Source organism: Coregonus lavaretus (genome assembly GCF_964263955.1).
Source record: "Coregonus lavaretus genome assembly, chromosome: 21".
Taxonomy (NCBI): Eukaryota; Metazoa; Chordata; class Actinopteri; order Salmoniformes; family Salmonidae; genus Coregonus; species Coregonus lavaretus.
In genome coordinates, this window is record NC_140008.1 from 7,192,437 (window position 1) to 7,208,786 (window position 16,350).

Genomic DNA, 16,350 nt, shown 5'->3' on the forward strand with positions numbered 1-16,350 from the left:
AACACTTCAATCTATTAGGTAAATTCAACCAGAGATTGGTTAGAACGGTTACCTGCTGCCCTCCCATGGTAAGTGTTAGCCATAGCATTTACAAAGAGGTATCAAGCATCTTAGAATAGGAGTGCTGATTTAAGATCAGTTTAGCCTTTTAAATCCAAATTAATAATATTACAAGGACGGGGGACCTGATCCTGGATCAGCGCCACTACTCAGAGACGCTTGATGCATGCGGCCCCAGCGCTCCTTTCCAAATTCTACTTTACCAATTAAGTCATGGGCTTGTTACATTGCTGAGAAAAATGTACATTAAAAAGGCGTGTAGAAGACTATAAATATACATATTTTGAGAAAGGGGATCGGCAAGATTAGTACCTGTGACCTTCTAGTCCCACTGTGTCAGTAGGGGGAAATGCACCACCCTTGTGATTTCACATATTTATAGAGACACCAACGTACTCACACAGGAGAGAAGCCATAACGTTGCTCCCAGTGTGGTAAGAGTTACACGCTGTCTGGTGTCTTAAAAAACCACCAGCGTACTCACACAGGAGAGAAGCCATGTCACTGCTCTCAGTGTGGGAAGAATTTCAGTGTCCGGTGTAATTTTAAGAGTCACCAGCTCACTCACACAGGTGTGAAGCCATAAGTTTGATTTATTATTTATTAGGATCCCCAATAAGCTGCTGCCGAGACAGCGGCTACTCTTCCTGGGGTCCAAACAGGAAACACAACAAATAATATACATTTACATTACAATTTAGTCATTTAGCAGATGCTCCCATCCAGAGCGACTCACAGCTAGTGCATTCATCTTAAGCTAGCCAAGCGAGACAACCACATATCACAGTCGTATCCGAACCTTGTATCAGATACATAATAAATGTCTGTCTCTTCACAGTCCCTGTCATGCCGTAAGATGTTATTTTATCCGGGTTTTTTTTTTTTATCCGTTTTTTATTGCTAGCTTGAGTTACCTGGGGTGGCAGAGTTCCATGTAGTCATGGCTCTATTTAATACTGTGCGTTTCCCAGCCTCTGTTCTGGACCTGGGGACTGTAAAGAGACCTCGGGTTGCATGTCCAGTAGTTTAGTCTCCTCAACTTGCTCAATGGCCACATTATTCCAAAATGATGCTTTTAGTTTTTTTGAGGTATTTAGCACCAGCCTATTGCTAGTTACCCATTCTAAAACTGACTGGGGCTCTATGTTAAGGGTCAGTTATTTTATTTTATTGTTGTAGCCGACGTGTGTACTGTTGAGTCGTCAGCGTACATAGACACACAGCCTTTATTCAAGCGGAAGGTCATTAGTAAAAACAGAAAACAATAACAGCCAATCATCAGTCATTTGTGTCAGTGCCAAGCATGTTTAGTGCCCTTCCCAATAAGAATGCTGAAAGTCTGTTGTTGATTTGTTTTCTGTAAAATAACATTGTATTTGGTCGAACACGACTTTTTTCCAAAAGTTTGCTAAGCATCGGCAACAGGCTGATTGGTCAGCTGTTTGAACCATTGAAGGGTGCTTTACGGAATGACCGTTGCCTCCCTCCAGGCCTGAGGGTACACCTTCTTCTCACAGTTCCTGGACAGCTGATGAAACTGTAGGTTTGAACAACCGAAGAACTTCAGAAACCGTCTCAGGGAAGCTCATCTGCGTGCTCATCGTCCTCACCAGGGTCTTGACCTTCAGTGGGCAAATGCTCACCTTCAATGGCCACTGGCACGCTGGAGAAGTGTGCTCTTCATGGATGTATGGCGTTGTGTGGGCGAGTGGTTTTCTGATCCACGCCCCTACTTTTTTTTTTAAGTATCTGTGACCAACAGATGCATATCTGTATGCCCAGTCATGTGAAATCCATAGATTAGGGCCTAATTAATTTATTTCAATTGACTGACTTCCTTACAGTGAGGGAAAAAAGTATTTGATCCCCTGCTGATTTTGTACGTTTGCCCACTGACAAAGACATGATCAGTCTATAATTTTAATGGTAGGTTTATTTGAACAGTGAGAGACAGAATAACAACAAAATAATCCAGAAAAATGCATGTCAAAAATGTTATAAATTGATTTGCATTTTAATGAGGGAAGTATTTGACCCCTCTGCAAAACATGACTTAGTACTTGGTGGCAAAACCCTTATTGGCAATCACAGAGGTCAGACGTTTCTTGTAGTTGGCCACCAGGTTTGCACACATCTCAGGAGGGATTTTGTCCCACTCCACTTTGCAGAGCTTCTCCAAGTCATTAAGTTTTCGAGGCTGGCGTTTGGCAACTCCACAGATTTTCTATGGGATTAAGGTCTGGAGACTCGCTAGGCCACTCCAGGATCTTAATGTGCCTCTTCTTGAGACACTCCTTTGTTGCCTTGGCCGTGTGTTTTGGGTCATTGTCATGCTGGAATACCCATCCACGACCCATTTTCAATGCCCTGGCTGAGGGAAGGAGGTTCTCACCCAAGATTTGACGGTACATGGCCCCTTCCATCGTCCCTTTGATGCGGTGAAGTTGTCCTGTCCCCTTAGCAGAAAAAACACCCCCAAAGCATAATGTTTCCACCTCCATGTTTGACGGTGGGGATGGTGTTCTTGGGGTCATAGGCACCATTCCTCCTCCTCCAAACACGGCGAGTTGAGTTGATGCCAAACAGCTTGGTTTTGGTCTCATCTGACCACAACACTTTCACCCAGTTCTCCTCTGAATCATTCAGATGTTCATTGGCAAACTTCAGACGGGCATGTACATGTGCTTTCTTGAGCAGGGGGAACTTGCGGGCGCTGCAGGATTTCAGTCCTTCACGGCATAGTGTGTTACATGATCATTGCAACTCCACGAGGTGAGATCTTGCACAGAGCGCCAGGACGAGGGAGATTGACAGTTATTTTGTGTTTCTTCCATTTGCGAATAATCGCACCAACTGTTGTCACCTTCTCACCAAGCTGCTTGGCGATGGTCTTGTAGCCCATTCCAGCCTTGTGTAGGTCTACAATCTTATCCCTGACATCCTTGGAGAGCTCTTTGGTCTTGGCCATGGTGGAGAGTTTGGAATCTGATTGATTGATTGCTTCTGTGGACAGGTGTCTTTTATACAGGCAACAAACTGAGATTAGGAGCACTCCCTTTAAGAGTGTGCTCCTAATCTCAGCTCGTTACCTGTATAAAAGACACCTGGGAGCCAGAAATCTTTCTGATTGAGAGGGGGTCAAATACTTATTTCCCTCATTAAAATGCAAATCAATTTATAACATTGTTCAAATAAACCTACAATTAAAATTATAGACTGATCATGTCTTTGTCAGTGGGCAAACTTACAAAATCAGCAGGGGATCAAATACTTTTTTCCCTCACTGTATATGAACTGTAACAAGAATTTCGCTACACCCGCAATAACATCTGCTAAATATGTGTGTGAGACCAATAAAAGTTGATTTGATTTGAGAACTCAGTGAAATCTTTGAAATTGTTGCATGTTGCGTAAGTGTTTGTTACACGCAATATCCTTTGTGAATGTCACCGGACAGAGGTTGCGCTCCAGTTTTGTGATGAAACAAAGGTGTGGTTGAATTTATTCTGCCACTGTCTTCTTATTTTATTGGCCTTAGGCCTATATATCACAGTCGCAAGGCATATGAACTAACCGGTTATAGAGCAAACAACAAAATGATCACTCAACATAGAGTTTTGTCATGGGCGCAATTTCATAAATGCTTCAAGTGTTGCGTCAGGATGTTCCTCATTACACACATCAGACCAACACGTTTCACATTTTCAACATAGGAATCATTGCAAAACATCTTGTATGATCGCTTATACACTATTTTAGGTTCAGTCTTTGGAACTTTAAAAAAATATATATGGCTACTATATTGTGATCACTACATCCGATTGATCTGGATACTGCTTTAGAGCAGAGTTCTGCAGCATTAGTAAAGATACAATACCCGTGGATGATTTAGTTCCTGTTCTGTTTGTAAATACTCTGGTAGCGCTGGTTACAGTTTGAAGCTTTTTCTTGAGTGGACAGCTTGATGAAAGCCAGTCAATATTTAGGTCACCCAGAAAATATACCTCTGTTGATATCACATGCATTATCAAGCATTTCAACACATATTATCCAGATACTGACTGTTAGCAATCGGTGGTCTATAGCAGCTTCCCACCAGAATGGGCTTTAGGTGAGGCAGGTGAACCTGTAGCCATATTCCTTCAACAGCATGAGATCCTCTAAGCCTTCACACTGATTTGTGTAACTGCACTCAGTGTGGGAAGAGATCAGCGTTATAGCGCTATTGACATTTAAAGGCAACGTTAAACTGCATTCACGGTAAATGCTACATTTGTCGAATCAATCGGAAATTACCTATACATTTTAACCGCGCTACAATGCCGATCTTCTGTGCTACAGATTTAAATCAAGACCCTCAATTTTTTGTAAACAATGTTTTCATTTCGTTTTTGGGTGTGGCCTCTGTAAGAATGTAATCCTACAGGTAATATCTGTAAATACATAAACAATGCATTGTATTATCACTGTTGCCCGGGGGACGACCGTTTCAGCAAAGTAGCAAAAATCCGCCCCGTTGTTCCCATCTGCAATATCTGTTTTCAATATACTGAGCACAACTCTTCACTCTGGGGATTAGATCGGCAGGTAGTTTAGTGGTTAAGAGCGTTGTGGCAGTAACCGAAAGGTCGCTGGTTCTAATCCCCGAGCCGACTAGGTGAAAAATCTGTCGATGTGCCCTTGAGCAAGGCACTTAACCCTAATTGCTCCTGTTAGTCGCTCTGGATAAGAGCGTCTGCTAAATGACTAAACATGTAAAAAATGTAGATCCCAATGAAAGCACTCAAAGCATATTGGTACAGAATGGGGATTTTTTTTATTCACATATAGACGCTCTCTGTAGAGATCCATGCTAGTCATAGGCTATAGTCAAAAATGCAAAACCATGCCCTCTATTGGAAGAAACATTCTCATCATGTAAAATGAAATCACCAACAGTCTTGGAATAACAAACTATAATATACAACTTCAATAGTTACGGCTACATTGCAAAACTTGGGTCATAAAGAATTTCACCTTTAGGGAATGGTATTGTACGTGTTTGAGAGTTTGTAGACTACATTGCAGTCTGTGACTGACTTCGTGCCACAAACATGCATAGGGATCTCAGCACTCTAAATGCCAAATGTTCCCAATACAGCTGATATGTTAATGTTAAAATACTGTTTTTTGTCATATGATGTATTGTCTTAAAAGCAGTCATATTAAACAGAAGATTTCACCCACTGCCCTGGAAAAATATATATAATTCTGGCTTACAAGGTCATTCATTAGAACATGCTCAATCAGCAATAATACCCAGTATGTGACAGTTCTACTGAGAGGTGAGTTGAGACATACTGTACCAATGTAAACTCCATAATCACTCTGCCTCGATACTCTAGAAACGGTCACACAAACATGGGCAGAATGAGAGGACCACAGCAAGTAGACTAACCATAAGGGCATATCACACACTAGCTGTTACTGTACCTATCAGGGTCTGAGAAAGAGGAATGGAAGAAGGAAACCACACATAGACCGGAGCTAAAACCGTTAGTAGCCCATCTTCAGTCTATCACCACTGGCATGGAGACTGGCACAGAGAACCACAGGTTGGGTTGACGTTGGAAGGAAATATTGATAAACGTTATCAGAAGGCTCGGGGCTACAGGAGACTGCAGGCCCGATACATGGTCATTCCGCAGGGGGAGGTGACGTGCAGGGAGACGCTCTCGTTGGCTGAGATGAAGAGGACGGTACCCCGCCTCAGGGTGATGTCAGAGAGGGCAGAGGTGGCAGTGGCCTCACCCTCAATCACCAGCAGGATACCCGCACAGTCCACCGGGGCCACCGTGTACTGCTTGACAGAGACTGGTACCTGGTGAGGGAGAGAGGAAGGGATGGGGGGAGGAGAGGGGGAGCAGGGATGGAGGAGAAGGAGGTAGAGATAGAGGGAGTAGGGGGCAGGAGAGAGATTGAGTAGGGAGAGGAGGAGGAAGAGAGAAGGGAGAGAACATTACATGGGACGCCTACATTTTACATAATATGAGCCACACTGGAACAAATATGACAACGGCTTACTACAAGAGAACCATTCAAACAAGAGATTACTGTCAAGGCGGAGTATAATTGATATAGAAACACAGGCATATAATCAAAGCTGCAATTAGACACACTGATTGAAGCCTGCTCCCAGATCTGTTTGTGTTGTCTGGCGTGACAATGATCAATGGAGTTGCCAAGACAGCACAAACAGATCTGGGACCAGGCTAAATAAGTAAATACCTGTATCCTCATGACAGTGAAGTCGGGGACAGGGGGGTCATAGAGGTAGACGAAGGGATCTGAGGGGTCCTGCATGGAGGGGAAGATCTTGGTGCTGGCCGGAGCCGGGCTGTAGTTCAGCATCTCACACAGGGTGCTGACATCGATGAACTTGGGCGTCAGACCGGCGCGCACCGTGTTGTCTGAGCAGGCCATGCACTCGACGCAGTCTGAATAGCATGGAGAGCGATAGGGTGAGAAAGAGACAGGATAGGATGCCTTCTTTCAAGTTAATTTTCAAAAAAAGATTCAGAGAATTATCACAGTTCTGTATTTGAGATTCTTTGTAACTTTACATAACATAAAATACTATAATGAATATAATAAAGACATATAATACGTCATATTATAAAAGGTATCATAAATGTATCATAAGATTCAATAGGTATTTCAATAGCTGATCTTATTATTGATTTTAAAAAACATACACACTGGTATAGCTCCCAAAGTTTAATCAGTTAAAGGCTCTACACTTTGGGACCATATACCAGTGAGGATTCGTTTTTAGTTCTACATTATCCTCTGACTAATCCAGCACCAGGGACAAGTGTTTTTATGGATGTGCGCATTACCACCCCAATAAACAATAGCTAACCTATAGTTTTATTATTATCCTCATCAATACACTACTTTAACACATCTAGTTAACTCTTTCCAAGAAGCTGATTGGTTGACCCCTGACCTCCATAGAGGTACGCGTGCGGCTCATTGGCTCCCAGAAACATAGCTTGGCCGGGCTCCAGCACCATGCGGTTCAGGAAGTAGATGGAGAAACAGCCGATGTCACCCGGATACTGGGAGTGGAGGCGGAGCAGCAGCTCTCCGTTACTGCCCGGTGTGTCCTTCCCTGCAGCAGCTGAACGGGGTACAACAGGTACAACTAAAGCCTTTAACACAGGGACACGTTCATTAGAACATGCAACGAAAACTGTTTTGCTACAGAAAATGAGTGTTTCTTATTGGACAAGTACCTCCCTATTTGAGTCACTTTTTTTCTCTCCCTGTTTAGTGCTTATTGAACACAACCCAGGTCTCTCTTGTGAAAGAGACGCGTATCTCAAGAAGACTAACCTGGATAAATGGTTGACTATTACACACACAAAGATGTATTGGTGCAAGAGGTCCTTTGGAAAACATGACTGAGCATTATGCTGTAGAAAATATACAATCGCAAGGAGAATATAATTTAGACCCACATTCATAGTCATGTATTATCGATTGTATAAAGAGAACACTTCATTGGAGCTTTTCGCAAAGAAAGTTGGGGCCTGGCCTGGTCACAGATCAGTTTTGTGCTTTTTTTGCCAACTCATTTGGTCGTTGTCATGCCAATAACCACAGAATGTGGCTATACAGCACAAAATGATCTGGGACCAGGCTAGTTGGGGTCTAGCTACACGAGGAAGTGTAAGGTGTCACAAAAATAAAATACTTGTATAATGCTCACCATCCTCAGTGACTCTTTTCACCAGCATGTTGAGTTGGTCCACAAACACCTTCTTCTCACAGTTCATCATGCGGGTGAAGCACTTCTTGAGGGCCAGCGAGATGCGGCGCGCCTCCCCGATACTGCTCTGCAGCTCCTGTGCAGCCTCATCTCCGACTAGGGCGTGAAACTCTGGGACAGATGGACACGCAGACAGACTGACACTCACTATTAACACACTTCAATTGTCTTTAAAGGATAATTGAGTGTCATTGATCTCTACTTTATCTTAAAGTGAAGGAAATCACTGAACTGAGCGGTTGAATAGATTTTAAAACATGGAATATGAAACGATGACAGTCTGCAAGATGTGATAGATTTTTTACCAGCCAAAATATTTTTTACACAAATCAATAGATAAATAATCCCATGATTTGTAATGTTTATAAAACAAGAAATGTATTAGTAAGAAGTAATGTGGTATATTGCTCAATTTAATTTATTTTTTTGTGACCGGAGTCTTTAAACCAAAATGTCACTTGAGACAAAATGTTCAGCTGCCCCTTTAAGGGCGGGAGGTTACCGTGGTAATGGGGCCACTCCAGTGGTGTCAGGTGTGTGAGAGATTTGGGTTCTGACTAGGGCGTCTCTTCACTATCAGTTGAGGCAGCAAACTCAAACTAACGTTGAAAAACAACTGAGCTTGTGAACAAAACAATGTAAATAGCCAAGAAACACGAGGACAAAGTATCACATTGTAGACTTTTGAGTAAATTAGACCTACTTTTATGCCTGTGCGCAGCGCCTCCAAAAATGAATCTATCAGCACTTCACTCAGAGCGCAGAGCTCTCCTGCCAAGCAGTGTTACTACGCGAGGTGGGACATAGGATTCGTATGTCTTTGTGCGATTAGCAGCTATGAAACAAAACAGCATAAAAACTTTGAAAACAGCTACTGCAGCATTTTTCTACAATAAATCGCAAGTCGCACGTGCTCATACTTGACTTTTGACTATTTGTATTTGTGAATGTGATGCTCTCACTGTAGAGCCCTGCAGATAGACAATCTTACCCGCCAATACCTAAAGCTACCCGCATTTATGCCCTGTATGCCACTCACATTTGAGAAAGCCAATGATCTCTTCCACAGGCCTGAAGCCACAGAGGCCTTCAAAGTGAGTAAGTGCGATGGCCATTTCAGGCTTGTGGTTGTTGTCAGGGTAATGCTCTGGAAACTGAGCATGGAGACGTCCAGCTAACTCCTGGTGTGTGGACCAATGGGGGAAGGACAATGTGATTACCAAAATGAAAATAAATTCAGAATGCATCAAATCAAGAAAACACACAATTTCTACTTGAGATAAATAAATGTAAACCCCTCCTCCCCTTTCTTTGGTTTCAGGGTTATTTAGTAGCCACTGAACGAAAGACAAAGGGGCGATACAATCTGAATTTGTCCAATAACAAACGCTTGTTAACGTTTTCCGCTGCAAAATGTTTTGCTACAGTGTGTCCTATGAACCCTTACCCTGTTGGGATGGGCCTGTATGGACAGAGCGGTGTTGACCGACAGGACCTTGAAGAGGAAGGGCAGCTGGCCCTGGAAAGTGTCTTTGACCTTTGACCCCAAACATGCTGGGTAGTCTGCGATCCACTGGCCCAGCGTCCTCTGGGCTATCCTGTTGTCCTTGATGAGGGCGTCTCCTTTTGGGTGAGCGCCCATCCACAGCTGATGGAAGACATAAGGTGGGGCCTCATTACTGACCAAGAGGAGTTTATTTTTTGTAATTGTACTTTTTTATGACAAACACTATAGCTAAATAAATAATGACTTGTGACAAGCCAGGCATTGAGAGTAAGAGACTTTCAGCCAAAGTCCTGAAGGGTCCAGTGAAAACCAATCTGCAGGACAGGAATAACACATTGGAGGGAGGAAAATAACTCCTTATTGCACATCGCAACTCCCCCTGAGACACCCTCAGAGAGTGGGCTCACGGCCAGGTTCAGCCATTTTCAACGGCAATCCTGGAGCAATTAGGGTTAACTGCCTTGCTCAAAGGCACAGACAGATTTTTCACAAGCAACCTTTTGGTTACTGGCCCAACACTCTATACACTAGGCTACGTGGCGCGCTACACCCTACTGAAGGGTTCCCCAACTGGCGGGTGGTTTTATTTGGCCCCCCAAGTTTTCTGAGCATTTATTTTTAATTTTTTTTGTTGGACATAAGACTGTCAAAATACCAGCAAATGATTTTAATTTAAGAAATGTGTTCCCAAGTATTCCCACGCATAATAGAGAGACACGTGATGGTATACAAACGCAAACAAGGTTTGAAATGATTATGTTTTAGTCAAACATTATATCTATTTGGGGGCTTCTTGCAGTCTACAAATTATTTGTAATTATAAACTGTGTGGTTCGAGCCCTGAATGCTGATTGGCTAACAGCATCGGTATATCACACGGGTATGACAACATTTATCTTTACTGCTCTAATTATGTTGGTAACCAGTTTATAATAGTAATAAGGCACCTCGGGGGGTTTGTGGTATATGGCCAATATACCACGGCTAAGGGCTGTATCCAGGCACTCCGCGTTGCGTCGTGAATAAAAACAGCCCTTAGCCGTGGTATATTGGCAATATACCACACCCCCTCGGGCCTTATTGCTTAATTATGTTCCGGCCCCCCGACCTCAAGAAAAAAATTACCTCAGCATAATGTTTGTCTGCTTCAATGACAGTTGAAGTATCCCCACCAACAACCAGTTTGGCCACCTCACTGTCCAGACCAACCTTACCCCATGCATAATTCTGTACCGCACAGGATAGTGGAAATACTGTAAAATGAGAAAACAGTGCCACAGTCAATAATTTTTCATTTTTGATTAAGTCCCTCTGCACTGCAACATTCATTGAAAGCAAAACATCAGCTACTTTATAGGTTATTTTGCCAGAAGATATCGACCCCATTGTTACGCTGGTTTACACTGAGGTTGGAACGCAATCATGGTTACATTAAGACACCATGGAGCCGTGGCGAGATATGGGTCAGAGAACGTACCTCCACGCAGGGATGGGATATGCCACTGTACTCCAAATTAAAATCAAATCACATTTTATTGGTCACATGCGCCAAATATAACTGGTGTAGACTTTACTGTGAAATGCTTGCTTAAGAGCCCTTCCCAACGATGCAGAGTTTAAAAATAAAATAGACAAGAATGGAGCTACAGTATATACAGAGAGTACCAGGAGCAGATCAATGAGGAGCTATAAACAGAGAGTACCAGTAGCAGATCAATGAGGAGCTATAAACAGAGAGTACCAGTAGCAGATCAATGTGCAGAGGTACAAGGTATTTGAGGTAGATATGTACATGAAGGCAGGGTAAAGTGATTAGGCATCAGGATAGATAATAATAAGGTATTTGAGGTAGATATGTACATGAAGGCAGGGTAAAGTGATTAGGCATCAGGATAGATAATAATAAGGTATTTGAGGTAGATATGTACATGAAGGCAGGGTAAAGTGATTAGGCATCAGGATAGATAATAATAAGGTATTTGAGGTAGATATGTACATGAAGGCAGGGTAAAGTGATTAGGCATCAGGATAGATAATAATAAGGTATTTGAGGTAGATATGTACATGAAGGCAGGGTAAAGTGACTAGGCATCAGGATAGATAATAATAAGGTATTTGAGGTAGATATGTACATGAAGGCAGGGTAAAGTAACTAGGCATCAGGATAGATAAATAATAAGGTATTTGAGGTAGATATGTACATGAAGGCAGGGTAAAGTAACTAGGCAACAGGATAGATCATAATACAAGTAAAATAAAGAACAGAGCAGCAGCAAATTATGAGTTTGGAATGGCAGTGTCAGCCAATCAGCTCCTTTGTTCAACACCAAGTGCCATTCCATAATGGCTGCTGTGGCTACTGGTAGCTAGCATGAGGACGAAAAGGGAAGTTTTCCAGGAAAACCAGCAGTATTTCTTATTCAATTACCTTGACTAGCCGGTGCTCCCGCACATTGACTCTGTACCGGTACCCCCGTTTAAAAAAAAAACTTGTTCTTTAAAAAACGGCATTGTTGGTTAAGGGCTTGTAAGTAAGCATTTCACTGTAATGTCTACACCTGTTGTATGTGGCGCATGTGGCAAATAAAATGTGATTTGATTTGATTTGAGGTCAGAAAAACAGCCTTTCTGGAATGGCAACAAAGAAGCTGATTGGCTGACACTGCCATTCCAAAATGGCTGCAGTGGCTACTGCTAGCTAACATGAGGAAGAAAAGGGCAGTTTTCCAGGAAAACCAGCAGTATTTCAATCTTCTCGATGGAGCAGTGTAGATAAAGGTACAATTTGGAGTACAGTGGCATATCCCATCCCTTCATTGAGATACGTTCACCGACCCATATCTCACGCCAGGCTCCAAGGTGTCTTAATTGCAGATCACAGTCATTGTTAGCACGTCGGGGAGGTCGTCGGGTAAGCTTGGCGTCGGGTAAGCTTGGCTTTACACATAGCTTGGGCTTTGTCGAGTAAGGCTTAAACTATGTATTTAGATTGTAGTTAGGTATTGTGGGTAGTTATTTGGGTTGTTGTATGTAATTATTGTAGGTTAGTATTGTATTCGGCTGTGCCCAGCGTAGCACGAAGCTAGCTAGCTAACCCACCACCGGGACTAGCTGGCGAGTAGCTATTAGCAACGGTATATGCCTCTAACCCCCCCCCCCCCCCCCCCCCCCCCCCCCCTCTCTGTGGATGACTTCGTCAACCACTTTGAAAAGAAGGTTGACGACATCCGATCCTCGTTTGTTAAGTCAAATGACACTGCTGGTCCTGCTCACACTGCCCTACCCTATGCTTTGACTTCTTTCTCCCCTCTCTCTCCAGATAAAATCTTGCGACTTGTGACTGCAGGCCGCCCAACAACCTGCCCGCTTGACCCTATCCCCTCCTCTCTTCTCCAGACCATCTCCGGTGACCTTCTCCCCTACCTCACCTCGCTGATCAACTCATCCTTGACCGCTGGCTATGACCCTTCCGTCTTCAAGAGAGCGAGAGTTGCACCCCTTCTCAAAAAACCAACACTCGATCCCTCTGATGTCAACAACTACAGACCAGTATCCCTTCTTTCTTTTCTTTCCAAAACTATTGAGCGTGCCGTCTTTAGCCAACTCTCTTGCTATCTCTCTCAGAATTACCTTCTTGATCCAAACCAGTCAGGTTTCAAGACTGGTCATTCAACTGAGACTGCTCTTCTCTGTGTCACGGAGGCTCTCCGCACTGCTAAAGCTAACTCTCTCTCCTCTGCTCTTGTCCTTCTAGACCTGTCTGCTGCCTTTGATACTGTGAACCATCAGATCCTCCTCTCCACCCTCTCCGAGCTGGGCATCTCCGGCGCGGCTCACTCTTGGATTGCGTCCTACCTGACCGGTCGCTCCTACCAAGTGGCGTGGCGAGAAGCTGTCTCCGCACCACGTGCTCTCACCACTGGTGTCCCCCAGGGCTCAGTTCTAGGCCCTCTCCTATTCTCGCTATACACCAAGTCACTTGGCTCTGTCATATCCTCACATGGCCTCTCCTATCATTGCTACGCTGACGACACACAACTAATCTTCTCCTTTCCCCCTTCTGATAACCAGGTGGCGAATCGCATCTCTGCATGTCTGGCAGACATATCAGTATGGATGACGGATCACCACCTCAAGCTGAACCTTGGCAAGACGGAGCTGCTCTTCCTCCCGGGGAAGGACTGCCTGTTCCAAAATTAAAAGAAAAAAAAAGAACACATTGTAAAGTGGTTAGCCCACTGGCTATAAGGTGAATGCACCAATTTGTAAGTCGCTCTGGATAAGAGCGTCTGCTAAATGACGTAAATGTAAATGTTAATGTAACTAACTCCATTACCTCCCGAGTGGCGCAGTGGTCTAAGGCACTGCATCGCAGTGCTAGCTGTGCCACTAGAGATCCTGACTGAGTCTGTAATACCAACATGTTTCAAGCAGACCACCATAGTCCCCGTGCCCAAGGACTCTAAGATAACCTGCCTAAATGACTACCGACCCGTAGCACTGACGTCTGTAGCCATGAAGTGCTTTGAAAGGCTGGTCATGGCTCACATCAACAGCATTATCCCAGAAACCCTAGACCCACTCCAATTTGCATACCGCCCCAACAGATCCACAGATGATGCAATCTCTATTGCACTCCACACTGCCCTTTCCCACCTGGACAAGACGAACACCTACGTGAGAATGCTATTCATTGACTACAGCTCAGCATTCAACACCATAGTGCCCTCTAAGCTCATCACTAAGCTAAGGATCCTGGGACTAAACACCTCCCTCTGCAACTGGATCCTGGACTTCCTGACGGGCCGCCCCCAGGTGGTAAGGGTAGGTAACAACACATCTGCCACACTGATCCTCAACACGGGGGCCCCTCAGGGGTGCGTGCTCAGTCCCCTCCTGTACTCTCTGTTCACCCATGACTGCATGGCCAGGCACGACTCCAACACCATCATTAAGTTTGCCGACGACACAACAGTGGTAGGCCTGATCACCGACAACGATGAGACAGCCTATAGGGAGGAGGTCAGAGACCTGGCCGTGTGGTGCCAGGACAACAACCTCTCCCTCAACGTGACCAAGACAAAGGAGATGATTGTGGACTACAGGAAAAAAAAGAGGACTGAGCACGCCCCCATTCTCATCGACGGGGCTGTAGTGGAACAGGTTGAGAGCTTCAAGTTCCTTGGTGTCCACATCACCAACGAACTATCATGGTCCAAACACACCAAGACAGTCGTGAAGAGGGCACGACAAAGCCTATTCCCCCTCAGGAGACTGAAAAGATTTGGCATGGGTCATCAGATCCTCAAAAAATTATACAGCTGCACCATCGAGAGCATCCTGACTGGTTGTATCACCGCCTGGTATGGCAACTGCTTGGCCTCCGACCGCAGGGCACTACAGAGGGTAGTGCGTACGGCCCAGTACATCACTGGGGCCAAGCTTCCTGCCATCCAGGACCTCTATACCGGGCGGTGTCAGAGGAAGGCCCTCAAAATTGTCAAAGACTCCAGCCACCCTAGTCATAGACTGTTCTCTCTGCTACCGCACGGCAAGCGGTACCGGAGTGCCAAGTCTAGGTCCAAAAGACTTCTCAACAGCTTCTACCCCCAAGCCATAAGACTCCTGAACAGCTAATTATGGCTACCCGGACTATTTGCACTGCCCCCCTACCCCATCCTTTTTACGCTGCTGCTACTCTGTTAATTATTTATGCATAGTCACTTTAACTCTACCCACATGTACATATTACCTCAACTACCCGGTTCCCCCGCACATTGACTCTGCAACGGTACCCCCCTGTATATATAGCCTCCCTACTGTCACTTTATTTTACTTCTGCTCTTTTTTCTCTCAACACTTTTTTTGTTGTTGTTTTATTTGTACTTTTTTTGTAAAAAATAAATGCACTGTTGGTTAAGGGCTGTAAGTAAGCATTTCACTGTAATGTCTGCACCTGTTGTATTCGGCGCATGTGACCAATACAATTTGATTTGATTTGATTTTAATCCAGGCTCTGTCGTAGCCGGCCACGACCGGGAGACCCATGGGGCGCCGCACAATTGGCCCAGCGTCGTCCAGGGTAGGGGAGGGAATGGCCGGCAGGGATGTAGCTCAGTTTGTAGAGCATGGCGTTTGCAACGCCAGGGTTGTGGGTTTGATTCCCACGGGGGGCCAGTATGAAAAATACGAAAAATAATGTATGCACTCACTAACTGTAAGTCGCTCTGGATAAGAGCGTCTGCTAAATGACTAAAATGTAAAATGTAACTATGATTGCGTTCTGACCTCAGTGCAGCTCAGTGTAAACAAGCAACGGCAGGGTCGATATCGTCTGGCAATAAGGTTATTGAACCCAAACAACCATTTGAATGGAATATATGAATGTGTGTCGTATGAGTCATGTGTTTGTATTTTCAGAATACTTAAAAATACATGAGAAATAATGAACTTGTGTGTGCTTTACGAAGGTACGCTTGCGTGCTGTGTTTGTTATCGATGTCAATGGACGCTTACGAACTAAAGTTACCTTATTTCATATCAAACGCCGTAAACACGCACTTCTTTTTGATTCATTTTATATTGGCGACATTGTCGCTACATGTGAAAGTGTCGTTTAGGATATTTTACGGATTAAATCAATACAAAAACGATAAATAGGTCTCACCTCTTACTTCCTCCATGGCTGCAACGTCGGCTTCCACAGTAGTTCTGACGTCATGATACACTTTGCAGCTCATCCCTTGTCACTTTCAAACCACATGTATTTCTATATTTTCTCTGCTATAGTTTTGTTCAAATGAAAATATATATATATATTTAAAAAAAATAATCTAACTGAAGCTACATTAGCTTAGAGAATGTTTCCAAATGATTGTGTTTTTAATTATTGGCCTTGCTAGTGCCATTAATACATATTGAATTGTGTCCTCATTTTGGTATTAAAAACATGTATATTTGGTATTAAATA

General features: G+C 44.0%; 1 protein-coding gene across 1 annotated transcript; it reads right to left on the minus strand.

Moving 5' to 3' along the window:
- Window positions 1-4,855: 4,855 nt before the first annotated feature.
- LOC311149257 (mannose-6-phosphate isomerase-like) lies at window positions 4,856-16,115 on the minus strand. The gene is made up of 8 exons (XM_084186362.1): window positions 16,048-16,115; window positions 10,506-10,633; window positions 9,321-9,521; window positions 8,913-9,054; window positions 7,814-8,020; window positions 7,049-7,222; window positions 6,328-6,536; window positions 4,856-5,920 (listed from the first exon to the last, which is right to left on the minus strand). Exons 1-8 carry the CDS (start codon window positions 16,061-16,063, stop codon window positions 5,708-5,710), a joined length of 1,290 nt encoding a protein of 429 aa, XP_084042488.1. The 5' UTR covers window positions 16,064-16,115; the 3' UTR covers window positions 4,856-5,707.
- Between the last annotated feature and the right edge of the window lie 235 nt (window positions 16,116-16,350).